This window comes from Oncorhynchus gorbuscha, linkage group LG06, assembly GCF_021184085.1.
Source record: "Oncorhynchus gorbuscha isolate QuinsamMale2020 ecotype Even-year linkage group LG06, OgorEven_v1.0, whole genome shotgun sequence".
NCBI classification, from domain to species: Eukaryota; Metazoa; Chordata; class Actinopteri; order Salmoniformes; family Salmonidae; genus Oncorhynchus; species Oncorhynchus gorbuscha.
The window spans coordinates 104,940,498-104,958,543 of record NC_060178.1 but is presented as its reverse complement, the minus strand read 5'-3'; the positions used below and the strand labels follow the sequence as shown (position 1 = coordinate 104,958,543).

The 18,046-nt window shown below is 40.6% G+C and overlaps 1 protein-coding gene across 9 annotated transcripts in view; it reads left to right on the top strand.

The window, feature by feature from the left end:
- Positions 1 to 18,046, top strand: part of LOC124038645 (neurexin-1a-like) — an 819,670-nt gene that overhangs the window by 359,668 nt on the left and 441,956 nt on the right. For all 9 annotated transcript variants that reach the window (XM_046354744.1, XM_046354740.1, XM_046354738.1 and 6 more), the window contains one exon: positions 7,210 to 7,329. In XM_046354744.1, coding sequence (XP_046210700.1) covers positions 7,210 to 7,329 — 120 coding nt within the window. The remainder of the gene's footprint in view (positions 1 to 7,209; positions 7,330 to 18,046) is intronic.

Here is an 18,046-nt window from a genome sequence, read left to right as displayed (position 1 = left end):
TGAAGTCGGTTACGATGCCGAACTGCAGTCAGGTCAAGACGCTGGTGAGGACAATGAGCACGCAGATGAGCTTCCTTCCCTGATGCTGTTTCTTACAATTTGTGCAGAAATGCACATCAGCAGTTTCATCAGCAGTCCAGGTGGCTGGTCTCAGACGATCCTGCAGGTGAAGATGCCGGAAGTGGAAGTCCTGGAACGGTGTGGTTACACGTGATCTGCGGCTGTGAGGCCGGTTGGACATTAGGCCTAATTCTCTAAATTGACGTTGGTACATAAATTAACATTAATTTATCTGGCAACAGCTCTGTTGGACATTCCTGCAGTCAGCATGCCAATTGCACGCTCCCTCAAAACTTGACACATCTGTGTTGTGTGACAAAACTTTACATTTTAGAGATGCCTTTTTGTTGCCCCCAGCACAAGGTGCACCTGTGTAATGATCACTGTTTAATCAGATTGTCTCAGATCCGGGTTTATCTTTGGCTGCATTTCCGTTTTCTTTATCTTCCCATGTGAATAACAGAAACACACATCTACTCTCCCTTGAAATGATTGGGGGTCTTCCTTTCCTGTGTCGGTCCTCATGAGAGCCAGTTTCATTATAGTGCTTGATGCTTTTTTGAAATTGCACTTGAGGAAACTCTCAAAGTTCTTGAAATTATCCAGATTGACTGACCTTCATGTCTTAAAGTAATGCTGGACTGTCATTTGTCTTTGCTTATTTGAGCTGTCCTTGCCATAATTTGGACATGGTCTTTTACCAAATAGAGCTATATTCTGTATACCACCCCTACCTTGTCACAACACAACTGATTGGCTCAAACACATTAAGAAGGAAAGAAATTCCACAAACTCACTTTTAACAAGGCTCACCTGACAGTTTAAATGCTTTCCAGGTGACTACCTCATGAAGCTGGTTGAGAGAATGCCAAGAGAGTGCAATGCTGTCACGTTGGCTACTTTGAGGAAACTCAAATATAAATATATTTTGGTTTGTTTAACACTTTTTTGGTTAGTACATGATTCCATATGTTATTTCAGAATGTTGATGTCTTCACTATTATTATATAATGTAAAAAATAGTCTAAATAAATAAAAACCTTTGAATGTGTAGGTTTGTCCAAACGTTTGACTGGTACTGTATATGGACCAAGGCCTCTCAACACACTATTTTCCAGAATAGTATGTCAAACATAATTTGCGTCTACTGACCAATTAACATTCACATGGGCACATAAGTTACTGTAAATCAGTCGAGGATATTTGTTTTGTAACAAAACTTGGCACACATGTTGAAAACACTGGAAGTTTGGCTGATAGTGGCACAGTGGACCCACAGCTGAACCTCATCTAGGCTGCTGACAGATTTAACAATATTTGTTATTTCCTAAAAATAGTGGTGATATTGCAAAAGTAAAATAAATATGAATATCAGTAAGCAAGAGTACCTTAACTCACTAAAACTAATGACAATCTCATAAAAACTGTGTCTATATGTGTGTAAAGGGTTTCTTTGCGTAAAGTGTTTGTGTGTGAAAGCAAGCGAGACTGATAGAGCAAAGCCGATATTGAGAGACAGAGCGAGAGCGAGACAGAGAGAAAGAGACAAAGAGACATATACACACAGAGAGAGAGACAAAGAGAGATGCAGAGACAGAGAGAGAGCGACAGAGAGAGACACAGAGAGAGACACAGAGAGAGAGACATATAAAGAGACATACAGAGAGACATATACAGAGACACAGATATATATATTATATATATATATATATATACAGAGAGAGACAGAGAGACAGAGAGAGACAGAGACATATAGAGAGACATATACAGAGACAGAGAGAGACATATACAGAGACAGAGAGAGACAGAGACATACAGAGAGAGACAGAGACATACAGAGAGAAATATACAGAGACAGAGAGAGACAGAGACATATAGAGAGACATATACAGAGACAGAGAGAGACATATACAGAGACAGAGAGAGACACAGAGACAGAGAGAGACATATACAGAGACAGAGAGAGACACATATACAGAGACAGAGAGAGACATATACAGAGACAGAGAGAGACACATACAGAGACAGAGAGAGACATATACAGAGACAGAGAGAGACATATACAGAGACAGAGAGAGACATATACAGAGACAGAGAGAGAGACAGAGACATACAGAGAGAATATACAGAGACAGAGAGAGACATATACAGAGACAGAGAGAGACATATACAGAGACAGAGAGAGACATATACAGAGACAGAGAGAGACATATACAGAGACAGAGAGAGACATATACAGAGACAGAGAGAGACATATACAGAGACAGAGAGAGACATATACAGAGACAGAGAGAGACATATACAGAGACAGAGAGAGACATATACAGAGACAGAGAGAGAGACATATACAGAGACAGAGAGAGACATATACAGAGACAGAGACAGAGAGACATATACAGAGACAGAGAGAGAGAGACAGACAGAGAGACATATACAGAGACAGAGAGAGACATATACAGAGACAGAGAGAGACATATACAGAGACAGAGAGAGACACAGAGACAGAGAGAGACATATACAGAGACAGAGAGAGAGACATATACAGAGACAGAGAGAGACATATACAGAGACAGAGAGAGAGACATATACAGAGACAGAGAGAGACATATACAGAGACAGAGAGAGAGACATATACAGAGACAGAGAGAGAGACATATACAGAGACAGAGACAGAGAGAGACATATACAGAGACAGAGAGAGACATATACAGAGACAGAGAGAGAGACATATACAGAGACAGAGAGAGACATATACAGAGACAGAGAGAGACATATACAGAGACAGAGAGAGACATATACAGAGACAGAGAGAGACATATACAGAGACAGAGAGAGACATATACAGAGACAGAGAGAGACATATACAGAGACAGAGAGACATATACAGAGACAGAGAGAGACATATACAGAGACAGAGAGAGACATAGACAGAGAGAGACAGAGAGACATATACAGAGACACAGAGAGAGACATATACAGAGACAGAGAGAGACAGATACAGAGACAGAGAGAGACATATACAGAGACAGAGAGAGACATATACAGAGACAGAGACAGAGAGAGACATATACAGAGACAGAGAGAGACATATACAGAGACAGAGAGAGACATATACAGAGACAGAGAGAGACATATACAGAGACAGAGAGAGACATATACAGAGACAGAGAGAGAGACATATACAGAGACAGAGAGAGACATATACAGAGACAGAGAGAGACACAGAGACAGAGAGACATATACAGAGACATATACAGAGACATATACAGAGACAGAGAGAGAGACATATACAGAGACAGAGACATATACAGAGAGAGAGACATATACAGAGACAGAGAGAGACATATACAGAGACAGAGAGAGAGACATATACAGAGACAGAGAGAGAGACAGAGACAGAGAGAGACATATACAGAGACATATACAGAGACAGAGACAGAGACAGAGACATATACAGAGACAGAGAGAGACATATACAGAGAGACAGAGAGAGACATATACAGAGACAGAGAGAGAGACATATACAGAGACAGAGAGAGAGACAGAGACAGAGAGAGACAGAGAGACAGAGAGAGACATATACAGAGACAGAGAGACATATACAGAGACAGAGAGAGACATATACAGAGACAGAGAGAGACATATACAGAGACAGAGAGAGACATATACAGAGACAGAGACAGAGAGAGACATATACAGAGACAGAGAGAGACATATACAGAGACAGAGAGAGACATATACAGAGACAGAGAGAGAGACATATACAGAGACAGAGAGAGACATATACAGAGACAGAGAGAGAGACATATACAGAGACAGAGAGAGACATATACAGAGACAGAGACATATACAGAGACAGAGAGACAGATACAGAGACAGAGAGAGACATATACAGAGACAGAGAGAGAGAGACATATACAGAGACAGAGAGAGACATATACAGAGACAGAGAGAGACATATACAGAGACAGAGAGAGACATATACAGAGACAGAGAGAGACATATACAGAGACAGAGAGAGACATATACAGAGACAGAGAGAGACATATACAGAGACAGAGAGAGAGAGACATATACAGAGACAGAGAGAGAGACATATACAGAGACAGAGAGAGACATATACAGAGACAGAGACAGAGAGAGACATATACAGAGACAGAGAGAGACATATACAGAGACAGAGAGAGACATATACAGAGAGAGAGACATATACAGAGACAGAGAGAGACATATACAGAGACATATACAGAGACAGAGAGAGACATATACAGAGACAGAGAGAGACATATACAGAGACAGAGAGAGACATATACAGAGACAGAGAGAGAAACATATACAGAGACAGAGAGAGAGACATATACAGAGACAGAGAGAGAGACATATACAGAGACAGAGAGAGCCATATACAGAGACAGAGAGAGAGACATATACAGAGACAGAGAGAGACATATACAGAGACAGAGAGAGAGACATACAGAGACAGAGAGAGACATATACAGAGACAGAGAGAGAGACATATACAGAGACAGAGAGAGACAGATACAGAGACAGAGAGAGACATATACAGAGACAGAGAGAGAGACATATACAGAGACAGAGAGAGACATACAGAGACAGAGAGAGACATATACAGAGACAGAGAGAGAGACATATACAGAGACAGAGAGAGAGACATATACAGAGACAGAGAGAGACATATACAGAGACAGAGAGAGACATATACAGAGACAGAGAGAGACATATACAGAGACAGAGAGAGACATATACAGAGACATATAGAGAGACATATACAGAGACAGAGAGAGACATATACAGAGACAGAGAGAGAGACATATACAGAGACAGAGAGAGAGACATATACAGAGACAGAGAGAGAGACAGAGACAGAGAGAGACATATACAGAGACAGAGAGAGAGACATATACAGAGACAGAGAGAGACACAGAGACAGAGAGAGACATATACAGAGACAGAGAGAGACATATACAGAGACAGAGAGAGACACAGAGACAGAGAGAGCCATATACAGAGACAGAGAGAGACATATACCGAGACAGAGAGAGACATAATCAGAGACAGAGAGAGACATATACAGAGACAGAGAGAGAGACAGAGACAGAGAGAGACATATACAGAGACAGAGAGAGACATATACAGAGACAGAGAGAGAGACATATACAGAGACAGAGAGAGACACAGAGACAGAGAGAGACATATACAGAGACATAGAGAGAGACATATACAGAGACAGAGAGAGAGACATATACAGAGACAGAGAGAGAGACATATACAGAGACATATACAGAGACAGAGAGAGATATACAGAGACAGAGAGAGACATATACAGAGACAGAGAGAGAGACATATACAGAGACAGAGAGAGACATATACAGAGACAGAGAGAGACATATACAGAGACAGAGACAGACATATACAGAGAGACATATACAGAGACAGAGAGAGACATATACAGAGACAGAGAGAGACATATACAGAGACAGAGAGAGACATATACAGAGACAGACATATACAGAGACAGAGAGAGACATATACAGAGACAGAGAGAGACATATACAGAGACAGAGAGAGACATATACAGAGACAGAGAGAGACATATACAGAGACAGAGAGAGACATATACAGAGACAGAGAGAGACATATACAGAGACAGAGAGAGAGACATATACAGAGACAGAGAGAGAGACATATACAGAGACAGAAAGAGACACAGAGACAGAGAGAGACATATACAGAGACAGAGAGAGAGACATATACAGAGACAGAAAGAGACACAGAGACAGAGAGAGACATATACAGAGACAGAGAGAGAGACATATACAGAGACAGAGAGAGACATAATCAGAGACAGAGAGAGACATATACAGAGACAGAGAGAGAGACATATACAGAGACATATACAGAGACAGAGAGAGAGACATATACAGAGACAGAGAGAGACAGACAGAGACACAGAGAGAGACATATACAGAGACAGAGAGAGAGACATATACAGAGACAGAGAGAGACAGAGACAGAGAGAGACATATACAGAGACAGAGACAGACAGAGAGACATATACAGAGACAGAGAGAGACATATACAGAGACAGAGACAGAGAGAGACATATACAGAGACACAGAGAGAGACATATACAGAGACATATACAGAGAGAGAGACATATACAGAGACAGAGAGAGACATATACAGAGACCGAGAGAGAGACATATACAGAGACAGAGAGAGACACATATACAGAGACAGAGAGAGACATATACAGAGACAGAGAGAGACATATACAGAGACCGAGAGAGAGACATATACAGAGACAGAGAGAGACATATACAGAGACAGAGAGAGAGACATATACAGAGACAGAGAGAGACACAGAGATATATATATATATATATATATATATATATATATATATATATATATATATATATACAGAGAGACAAAGAGAGAGACGGAGACATATAGAAAGACATATACAGAGACAGAGAGAGAGACACACAGAGAGAGAGAGACAGACACAGAGAGAGAGACATATAGACATTTGACATATATGACATTTGTAATGTCTTTATTCTTTTTGAACTTCTATCGGTGTAATGTTTACTGTTCATTTTTATTGTGAGAGAGAGGGAGAGAGAGAGACAGATAGAGAGAGACAGAGAGAGAGAGAGACAGAGACAGATAGAGAGAGACAGAGAGAGAGAGAGAGAGAGAGAGAGAGAGAGACAGAGAGAGAGAGAGAGAGAGAGAGAGAGAGAGAGACAGAGAGAGAGAGAGAGAGAGAGAGAGAGAGAGAGAGAGAGACAGAGACAGAAACAGAGTCAGAGAGGTTATCAAATCAATAATAATAGATAAAAGTAACAAGTTTTAAGAGCAGCAGTAAAAAAACATTAACAGTATATACAAGGGGCTGCCAGTACAGAGTCAATGTGTGGGGGCACTGGTTAGTTGAGGTAGCATGTACATGTAGGTACAGGTATGTTTGTCTCAGGCTGACAAATGCCATGTGTCAGTATATAAACTGGTAAATGGACTGCAAAGATTAATTTGGATTATGCTTTTAATCATATATACGTGTTTAATTTTAAATTACAATCTCATATTTGAAGTGATCCCTCCCTCCCTCCCTGTGCCCAGGCCCCAGTACAACATGCCAGGAGGACTCATGTGCCAATCAGGGTGTGTGCCTGCAGCAGTGGGAGGGGTTCAACTGTGACTGTAGCATGACATCTTTCGGAGGGCCACTCTGCAACGACGGTAAGACACACCTTTCAACTGCTTTGTGCATGTGCACGCACAAGCATATACACACACACACACACACACACACACACACACACACACACACACACACACACACACACACACACACACACACACACACACACACACACACACACACACACACACACACACACACGTTCACACGTTCACAATGTCCTACATTGCAGGAGAGTTCTCCTTCCACAGGGTGATTAAGATCCTACATATATACTGTATATATATGTATTGATTTATTTCCCCTTTATTTAACCAGGTAGGCTAGTTGAGAACAAGTTCTCATTTACAACTGTGACCTGGCCATGACAAAGCAAAGCATTGCGACAAAAAACAACACAGAGTTACACATGGAATAAACAAACGTACAATCAATAACACAATAGAAAAAATATATATACATATACTATATACAGTGTGTGCAACCTACAGTACCCTACAGTATACAAGAATGCATTTTGTCCTTTTTGTCACCATTTGTTGTAAACCATCACAAAACACACATCAAGTTTGCTTTTGTCTTGCTATGAATGCCAGAAGAGTCGACTAAAGGTAAGTGTTGTCGTCATCATGGCGGCAACAACAAACACGTTTATTTGGGACATTGGAGCACTTTTCTTCTCCTGTCACTTTAGTACTGATGTCCTTTAGAACCAGTCTGTTCTCATTAGCACTTATATTACAGTCATTATATTACAGTCATTATATTACAGTCATTATATTACAGTCATTATATTACAGTCATTATATTCCAGTCATTATATTCCAGTCATTATATTACAGTCATTATATTACAGTCATTATATTACAGTCATTATATTCCAGTCATTATATTACAGTCATTATATTACAGTCATTATATTACAGTCATTATATTACAGTCATTATATTACAGTTATTATATTACAGTCATTATATTACAGTCATTATATTACAGTCATTATATTACAGTTATTATATTACAGTTATTATATTACAGTCATTATATTACAGTCATTATATTACAGTCATTATATTACAGTCATTATATTACAGTTATTATATTACAGTTATTATATTACAGTCATTATATTACAGTCATTATATTACAGTTATTATATTACAGTCATTATATTACAGTCATTATATTACAGTCATTATATTACAGTTATTATATTACAGTTATTATATTACAGTCATTATATTACAGTCATTATATTACAGTCATTATATTACAGTCATTATATTACAGTCATTATATTACAGTTATTATATTACAGTTATTATATTACAGTCATTATATTACAGTCATTATATTACAGTCATTATATTACAGTCATTATATTACAGTCATTATATTACAGTTATTATATTACAGTTATTATATTACAGTTATTATATTACAGTCATTATATTACAGTTATTATATTACAGTTATTATATTACAGTCATTATATTACAGTCATTATATTACAGTCATTATATTACAGTCATTATATTACAGTCATTATATTACAGTTATTATATTACAGTTATTATATTACAGTCATTATATTACAGTTATTATATTACAGTTATTATATTACAGTTATTATATTACAGTCATTATATTACAGTTATTATATTACAGTCATTATATTACAGTCATTATATTACAGTCATTATATTACAGTTATTATATTACAGTTATTATATATTACAGTCATTATATTACAGTCATTATATTACAGTCATTATATTAGATTATATTATATTACAGTCATTATATTACAGTTATTATATTACAGTCATTATATTACAGTTATTATATTACAGTCATTATATTACAGTTATTATATTACAGTCATTATATTACAGTCATTATATTACAGTCATTATATTACAGTTATTATATTACAGTCATTATATTACAGTCATTATATTACAGTCATTATATTACAGTCATTATATTACAGTCATTATATTACAGTTATTATATTACAGTCATTATATTACAGTCATTATATTACAGTCATTATATTACAGTCATTATATTCCAGTCATTATATTCCAGTTATTATATTACAGTCATTATATTCCAGTCATTATATTCCAGTCATTATATTCCAGTCATTATATTCCAGTCATTATATTCCAGTCATTATATTCCGTGACAACTGTTCTATACTTTACATGCTGCATTTGAAAACTCATTATTATATTACCAGTAGCGGTGTGTGGGTAAAATCACTGGGGAAGCAAAGCCAGGAAAAAATGTGTTGTGATAATTTCGTTGTTTGCTCTATAACCTCGTAGTTCATATGCCACCATGATATATATATATATAATTAAGTAAAACCACAACTCCAAATCTCTATCTCCATCCATGGCTAATTTAGGAATGGGACAGTTTTAGCTAGCTGGCCACCGAAGGATAACAACACAACGAGATGCAAAAAATAATGTTTCTTTGGTCAATGACCTTTGGCTTTTGATGTGATGTGTTTGGTGTGAAGCCAAATCCAAACTGGCTTCCCTTGACCATTCACAGTTGAGATCACTAAGTTTTGCTCAACTCTGATTACCTATTCCTTTATACAAAAAATATTAAGGGAGGCCAAATGCTCTCTCGGTTCCCTTGTATTCAATGCTACAGGTGACAATAGTAGACTCTTTTTACCAGACAACATCAGATAGATGGTCTACACATACAGAGACAGAGGGGCGCTGTTTCACTCATTCGGAAGCTTTCATTAGTGAGATATATTCAGCTTCTTGTGAATTGAAGGAAACTTATGAAGCAGAGAAACAAAATATACATTAATTTATGTTTTTTATTTTTTTTATCTGTGAATTTTTTTATTTGTCCCCATGAATACATACCACTGTATATAACTGTGGCCTCTGGCAATACAAAAGGACAATGCTATTAAACCCGAGAAGCCGGTGTTTGGAGGATATATTGGCATGGTGTTTTTAGGCACCCGTTCTGCATTTATGGACGTGACCCAGTTGTTCAGTATTTTTGTTCTGTATTTATGGATGTGACCCAGTTGTTAATTCTAAATGTTCCATTGCCATACTGGCTGGCAACGTTCATATCCTTTGCTTGCTAACTAGCCAACTATGGTTAAATACAGTCACGTCAAAAAGTGCAGCCAGAATAACAGCCAATCAGTTGTTTTGTAGTTGGCTTTATTTGGATCCATCCATAGCAATGAGTTTATGATGTGTGATTTTGCAGAGAAAATGTGCTCTCTTGTCAGGATGCTGTTCAGGAAAAAGAAAGACAATCAATGACATTCATTTGATCTGATTTTAATAAATGAAATCCTACATTATTGTTGTTATCCACCACAGCTGACATAGCTCCATCAATCACATGTATTTTAAATCAGCTGATGTCACAAAGTGCTAAACAGAAACCCAGCCTATAGCTATAGCTACTTATTGTATGCCACATTTATCTGTACATTCACTTGGACAGTGCATTGGTTGAAATATCTGTAGGAGTCTGTGCTACTACTTCTGCTGCCTTGCTTCAGCCTTTTGGGTGTTGATGGTGCTGCAGTATGGTCTTAGTTATCAGGCTTGATGTTTCTCCAGCATTTCCTGTCTGTCAATGAGGGATGGCATTAGCTAAGGAGCGAACCTTCGCACCGATGCCCACTCACTGACATAATCTCCCTCGCTTCTAACCCAGCCTTTTGTATGGCCAGTTTCTGGTCTTGAAACTGTGTTTCTGGTCCTGTGGTCCTGATGCTGTGATTTGTGTATGTAGTTGTTCCCGCTGCCCTGCACAACTTGGGTAGAAGTGCTGCCAGATAGTTCCCACCCATCGGCTCTGATCGAGTCCCTGATACACTCTCCTCTTCTTGGGTGGAGATAAAATGCAATGGTGTTCTCCGGGCATTTCTATAGATATTTCCCTGGTGATGCCCTTGGGCATAGCGGGTTCCCTGGCTGCCTGGCTGCTCAAACATGAATCCCCTCTTGGACTCCCTGCCCCTCTCCCTTGGGTCCATATGATTCATTGTGGCCTTGTTATATGCTAGAGTGGTGTATCTGAGAGTGAATGCATTGTAAGAAATAGTGTTTTCCAGTAGCCTAATTACGAGTCCAGCTTAGAAATAACATGAGGCTATGAACAACATACCTTAGAAAGTTATTGTCTGTTTTTACAAGGAATGACTTTTAGTTGTCTGTTCCCCTCCTTGACCCAGATAAATCTGGATGTTCAACCACACTTTCTGGACCAGACCACTTGGTGTACCGGGATTCAGGGCCTGGGAGTTTTGGAGCTGGGCCATGTCCTTATCGGTGATGTGACGGTGGCTGCTTGTGATATTTTTCCTTTGCCTTCTTATCTGTTTGATGTTGCCAGAAAAACAACCTGTCAACAGGACATAACATGAGGCGTGACTGAATGGACACTACTGTAGTGAGCTGTATAGCCTTATATTAAAGAATGTTACTGCATCTCAAATGGCACCCTATTCCCTAGTGCACTACTTATGACGAGGGCCAATTGGGCTCTTGTCAAAAGTGCACTATTGGAATAGGGTGACATTTGGAATGCATACTTTGTTTCACTAGAGGGCAGAAGAGAGCTATTTCAAAGCAAAATACACTAATGCAAAGAAATGTGCATTGTTATTGGTGCATTGTTATTGGTGCATTGTTATTGGTGCATTGTTATTGGTGCAATGTTATTGGTGCATTGTTATTGGTGCATTGTTATTGGTGCATTCTTATTGGTAAATCGTTGAATGGCTTGCTTGACCTGGCATTGGATGAACACATTTACATGTATTTCAATTTCATATGTTATTGACAAGATAGTAAATTGAAAGCTATTGTTCTAGATACAGTATATACACACAAACATATGTGGATTCAGCTATTTCAGCCACACCCATTGCAGACAGATGTATACAATCGAGCACACAGCTATGCAATCTCCATAGAGAAACATTAGCAGTAGAGTGACTTTAAACGTGGCACCGTCATAGGATGCCACCTTTCCAACAAGTCAGTTTGTCAGATTTCTGCCCTACTACAGCTGCCCCACTCAACTGTAAGTGCTATTATTGTGGAGTAGATACGTCTCGGAGCAACAGTGGCTCAGCCGCAAAGTGGTAGTCCACAGAAGCTCACAAAGCGGGACTGTTGAGTGCTGAAGCACGTAGCGCATAAAACTTCTCTGTCCTCTTTTGTAACACTCACTACCAAGTTCAAAACTGCCTCTGGAAGCAATAACAATAACTGTGGACACAGAGCACGGTAGCTAGCTGTCCTCCTGCTCCACCGTGGTGCAAGCCTACAGAGTGCTGTTGAGGCTACTGTAGACCTTCATTGCAAAACAGTGTGTTTTTATCAATTATTTGGTGGTCATTTATTTACTATAGTTTTATCTAACAATTATAACTTTTTAAAGTTTCACAATAAAATAAAATATATGAAATTCACTAAGGAGGATGGTCCTCCCATTCCTGCTCTAAGGAGCCTCCACTGATATATATTTAATTGGACTATTTTCTACATTGTAGAATAATAGTGAAGACATCAAAACTATGAAGTAACACATATGGAATCATGTTGTAACCAAAAAGTGTTAAAAAAATCTAAATATATTTTATATTTGAGATTCTTCAAAGAAGTCACCCTTTGCCTTGATGACAGCTTTGCACACTCTTGGCATCTTGTTGTCCATGAGAGTCTCACCTCACGTGTAACCCAAACTGTTTGGAAGTTAAAGACAAAAGTTGGCATATCGGCTGTACCAACTTCAGTCGCATCTTTCCGTAGAGGGGTCATACTAGTTTAGACCAATTTTTGGATATCTCATGGTCTGACAAACACCACTCTAGTTGTGCCACCTTTCACCGAAGATGCGGAAGTGCGACATCAGCAGATGCTTTGGACTAAGATGAATCCAATGCAAAAAAAACAAATATCTCAAGTTTAAACTGACAGATTTTGATGGGGATTATTTTATTATGCTAATTTGATTTCTGTGGGGCCACAGAACTTGACTCTAGCGGGCTTTCTATCAACCAGGTTCATGAGGAATGCATTTCCAACAGTCTTGAAGGAGTTCCCACATATGCTGAGCACTTGTTGGCTGTTTTTCCTTCACTCTTCACTCTTCACCAACTCATCCCAAACCATCTCAATTGGGTTGAGATCGGGTGATTGTGGAGGCCAGTTCATCTGATGCAGCACTCCATCACTCTCCTAATTGCTCAAATAGCACTTACAAATCCAGGAGGTGTGTTGGGTCATTGTCCTGTTGAAACACAAATGATAGTCCCACTAAGCGCAAAACAGACGGGATGGTGTATCCCTACAGAGAACTGTGGTAGCTATGCTGGATGTGTGCCTTGAATTCTAAATAAATCACAGACAGTGTCACCAGCAAAGCACCCCACACCACCACACTTCCTCCTCCGTGTTTCATGGTGGGAACCACACATGAGGAGATCATCCGTTCAATGACTGTGCGTCTCACAAAGACACAGCAGCTGGAACCAAAAATGTCAAATGTTGATTTATCAGAGTTATTTGAACTGTCGTGGAAATTTCCTTAATTACCAAATGATGAGAGAGCAAATCACACACCAGTCATAGTTATGCTTAATCTTCACCTTTAATTATAATTAAGCTTTTGCAATAGCATTTTGACTTTCAACAGTTCAGTATATCTAATGAAAAGTTGAGAGTGTCCAACATGATGGCAACTGGGATCCTTTATAGCAAAGATCCACCCCCTCCCTAGACGACATGACAAACCACAGGTCTTAGGAACTTACACAAATAAATACTTTACTTCAGAGAGGAATATCCCCTAGCCAGACAGAGTTGGCTATAAATTATCGTTCAGTTTGGTCTCCTAAACAAAGCTCTTATCTCGTCCTTGGGGACAAAATGGTACCAAGACATTACCCCCACCCAATGATATATATCAAATTGTCATTTTAGATACCCCATCCTAAATACAACCAATTCTGGACCAGCTCACGGAGAGGAAAGTGAGCCTCTAGGTCAAGATAGGGGCAACAAGAGAGGGAGCATAGAATGATTCCAGACACTGCTATCCTCCTCTCCCCGATGGGAAAAGTAGGGAGTGACTGGCACACAGACACAGTGGAGCCAAAAGATAATTGGTTCCCCATTAATCATCCCTTCACATGGTTTAAAATATATGTTTACACATGATGACACCTTGACCTCTCCCCTCTCTGCGGCCCAAGCAACTTAGTCCTGACAGAGAACAGATAACTGCAAATGACCACCACTATAGTACAACAATATACTTTCTTATGAGAAATAACTCATAAGCATATCATGAAAATAAAACATCTTATCTATGTTACCCAACTAATTCTGATTAATCCCCAACAGAACTCTGTGAAGCATTTTGGGAGCTGCAATTTCTGAGGCTGGTAACTCTAATGAACCTATCCCTTTAGCAGAGGTAACTCCAGATCTTCCCATAGGTACACTTCAACTGAATCTAAAACAAAAATCCAGAAAATCACATTGTAATTAATTTGAAGATTAATGTTTCCACCTCCATGCTTCACGGTTGGGATGGTGTTCTTGGGGTTGTACTCATCCTTCTTCTTCCTCCAAACACGGCGAGTGGAGTTTAGACCAAAAAGCTATATTTTTGTCTCATCAGACCACATGACCTTCTCCCATTCCTCCTCTGGATCATCCAGATGGTCAGTGGCAAACTTCAGATGGGCCTGGACATGTGCTGGCTTGAGCAGGGGGACCTTGCGTGCGCTGCAGGATTTTAATCCATGACGGCGTAGTGTGTTACTAATGGTTTTCTTTGAGACTGTGGTCCCAGCTCTCTTCAGGTCATTGACCAGGTCCTGCCCTGTAGTTCTGGGCTTATCCCTCACCTTCCTCATGATCATTGATGCCCAGACCGAGGGTGATTGACCGTCATCTTGAACTTCTTCCATTTTCTAATAATTGCCCCAACAGTTGTTGCCTTCTCACCAAGCTGCTTGCCTATTGTCCTGTAGCCCATGCCAGTCTTGTGCAGGTCTACATTTATCCCTGATGTCCTTACACAGCTCTCTGCCATTGTGGAGAGGTTGGAGTCTGTTTGATTGAGTGTGTGGACAGGAGTCTAGTATACAGGTAACGAGTTCAAACAGGTGCAGTTAATACAGGTAATTTTTAAATGTATTTTTATTTCACCTTTATTTAACCAGGTAGGATAGTTGAGAACAAGTTCTCATTTGCAACTGCGACCTGGCCAAGATAAAGCATAGCAGTGTGAACAGACAACACAGAGTTCACCATGGAGTAAACAATTAACAAGTCAATAACACAGTAGAAAAAAAGAGTCTATATACATTGTTTGCAAAAGGCATGAGGAGGTAGGCAAATCAATACAATTTTGCAGATCAACAATGAGTGTAGAACAGGAGGGCTTCTTAAAGAAAGACTAACAGGTCTGTGAGAGCCGGAATTCTTACTGGTTGGTAGTTTGTGAGTGCTTTTGGTGACAAGCCGAATTTCTTCAGCCTCCTGAGGTTGAAGAGGCGCTGCTGCGCCTTCTTCACGACGCTGTCAGTGTGAGTGGACCAATTCAGTTTGTCTGTGATGTGTATGCCGAGGAACTTAAAACTTGCTACCCTCTCCACTACTGTTCCATCGATGTGGATAGGAGGGTGTTCCCTCTGCTGTTTCCTGAAGTCCACAATCATCTCCTTAGTTTTGTTGACGTTGAGTGTGAGGTTACTTTCCTGACACCACACTCCGAGGGCCCTCACCTCCTCCCTGTAGGCCGTCTCGTCGTTGTTGGTAATCAAGCCTACCACTGTTGTGTCGTCCGCAAACTTGATGATTGAGTTGGAGGCGTGCGTGGCCACGCAGTCGTGGGTGAACAGGGAGTACAGGAGAGGGCTCAGAACGCACCCTTGTGGGGCCCCCGTGTTGAGGATCAGCGGGGAGGAGATGTTGTTGCCTACCCTCACCACCTGGGGGCGGCCCGTCAGGAAGTCCAGTACCCAGTTGCCCAGGGCAGGGTCGAGACCCAGGGTCTCGAGCTTAATGACGAGCTTGGAGGGTACAATGGTGTTGAATGCCGAGCTGTAGTCGATGAATAGCATTCTCACATAGGTATTCCTCTTGTCCAGGTGGGTTAGGGCAGTGTGCAGTGTGGTTGAGATTGCATCGTCTGTGGACCTATTTGGGCGGTAAGCAAATTGGAGTGGGTCTAGGGTGTCAGGTAGGGTGGAGGTGATATGGTCCTTGACTAGTCTCTCAAAGCACTTCATGATGACGGAAGTGAGTGCTACGGGGCGGTAGTCGTTTAGCTCAGTTACCTTAGCTTTCTTGGGAACAGGAACAATGGTGGCCCTCTTGAAGCATGTGGGAACAGCAGACTGGTATAGGGATTGATTGAATATGTCCGTAAACACACCGGCCAGCTGGTCTGCGCATGCTCTGAGGGCGCGGCTGGAGATGCAGTCTGGGCCTGCAGCCTTGCGAGGGTTAACACGTTTAAATGTCTTACTCACCTCGGCTGCAGTGAAGGAGAGACCGCATGTTTTCGTTGCAGGCCGTGTCAGTGGCACTGTATTGTCCTCAAAGCGGGCAAAAAAGTTATTTAGTCTGCCTGGGAGCAAGACATCCTGGTCCGTGACTGGGCTGGGTTTCTTCTTGTAGTCCGTGATTGACTGTAGACCCTGCCACATGCCTCTTGTGTCTGAGCCATTGAATTGAGATTCCACTTTGTCTCTGTACTGACGCTTAGCTTGTTTAATAGCCTTGCGGAGGGAATAGCTGCATTGTTTATATTCGGACATGTTACCAGACACCTTGCCCTGATTAAAAGCAGTGGTTCGCGCTTTCAGTTTCACGAGAATGCTGCCATCAATCCACGGTTTCTGGTTTGGGAATGTTTTTATCGTTGCTATGGGAACGACATCTTCGACGCACGTTCTAATGAACTCGCACACCGAATCAGCGTATTCGTCAATATTTTCATCTGACGCAATACGAAACATGTCCCAGTCCACGTGATGGAAGCAGTCTTGGAGTGTAGAGTCAGCTTGGTCTGACCAGCGTTGGACAGACCTCAGCGTGGGAGCCTCTTGTTTTAGCTTCTGCCTGTAGGCAAGGATCAGCAAAATGGAGTCGTGGTCAGCTTTCCCGAAAGGGGGGCGGGGCAGGGCCTTATATGCGTCGCGGAAGTTAGAGTAACAATGATCCAAGGTTTTACCACCCCTGGTTGCGCAATCGATATGCTGATAAAATTTAGGGAGTCTTGTTTTCAGATTAGCTTTGTTAAAATCCCCAGCTACAATGAATGCAGCCTCCGGATAAATGGTTTCCAGTTTGCAAAGAGTTAAATAAAGTTCGTTCAGAGCCATTGATGTGTCTGCTTGGGGGGGGATATATACGGCTGTGATTATAATCGAAGAGAATTCTCTTGGTAGATAATGCGGTCTACATTTGATTGTGAGGAATTCTAAATCAGGTGAACAGAAGGATTTGAGTTCCTGTATGTTTCCTTCATCACACCATGTCCCGTTAGTCATGAGGCATACGCCCCCGCCACTCTTCTTACCAGAGAGATGATTGTTCCTGTCGGCGCGGTGCGTGGAGAAACCCGTTGGCTGCACCGCATCGGATAGCGTCTTCCCAGTAAGCCATGTTTCCATGAAGCAGAGAACGTTGCAGTCTCTGATGTCCCTCTGGAATGCCACCC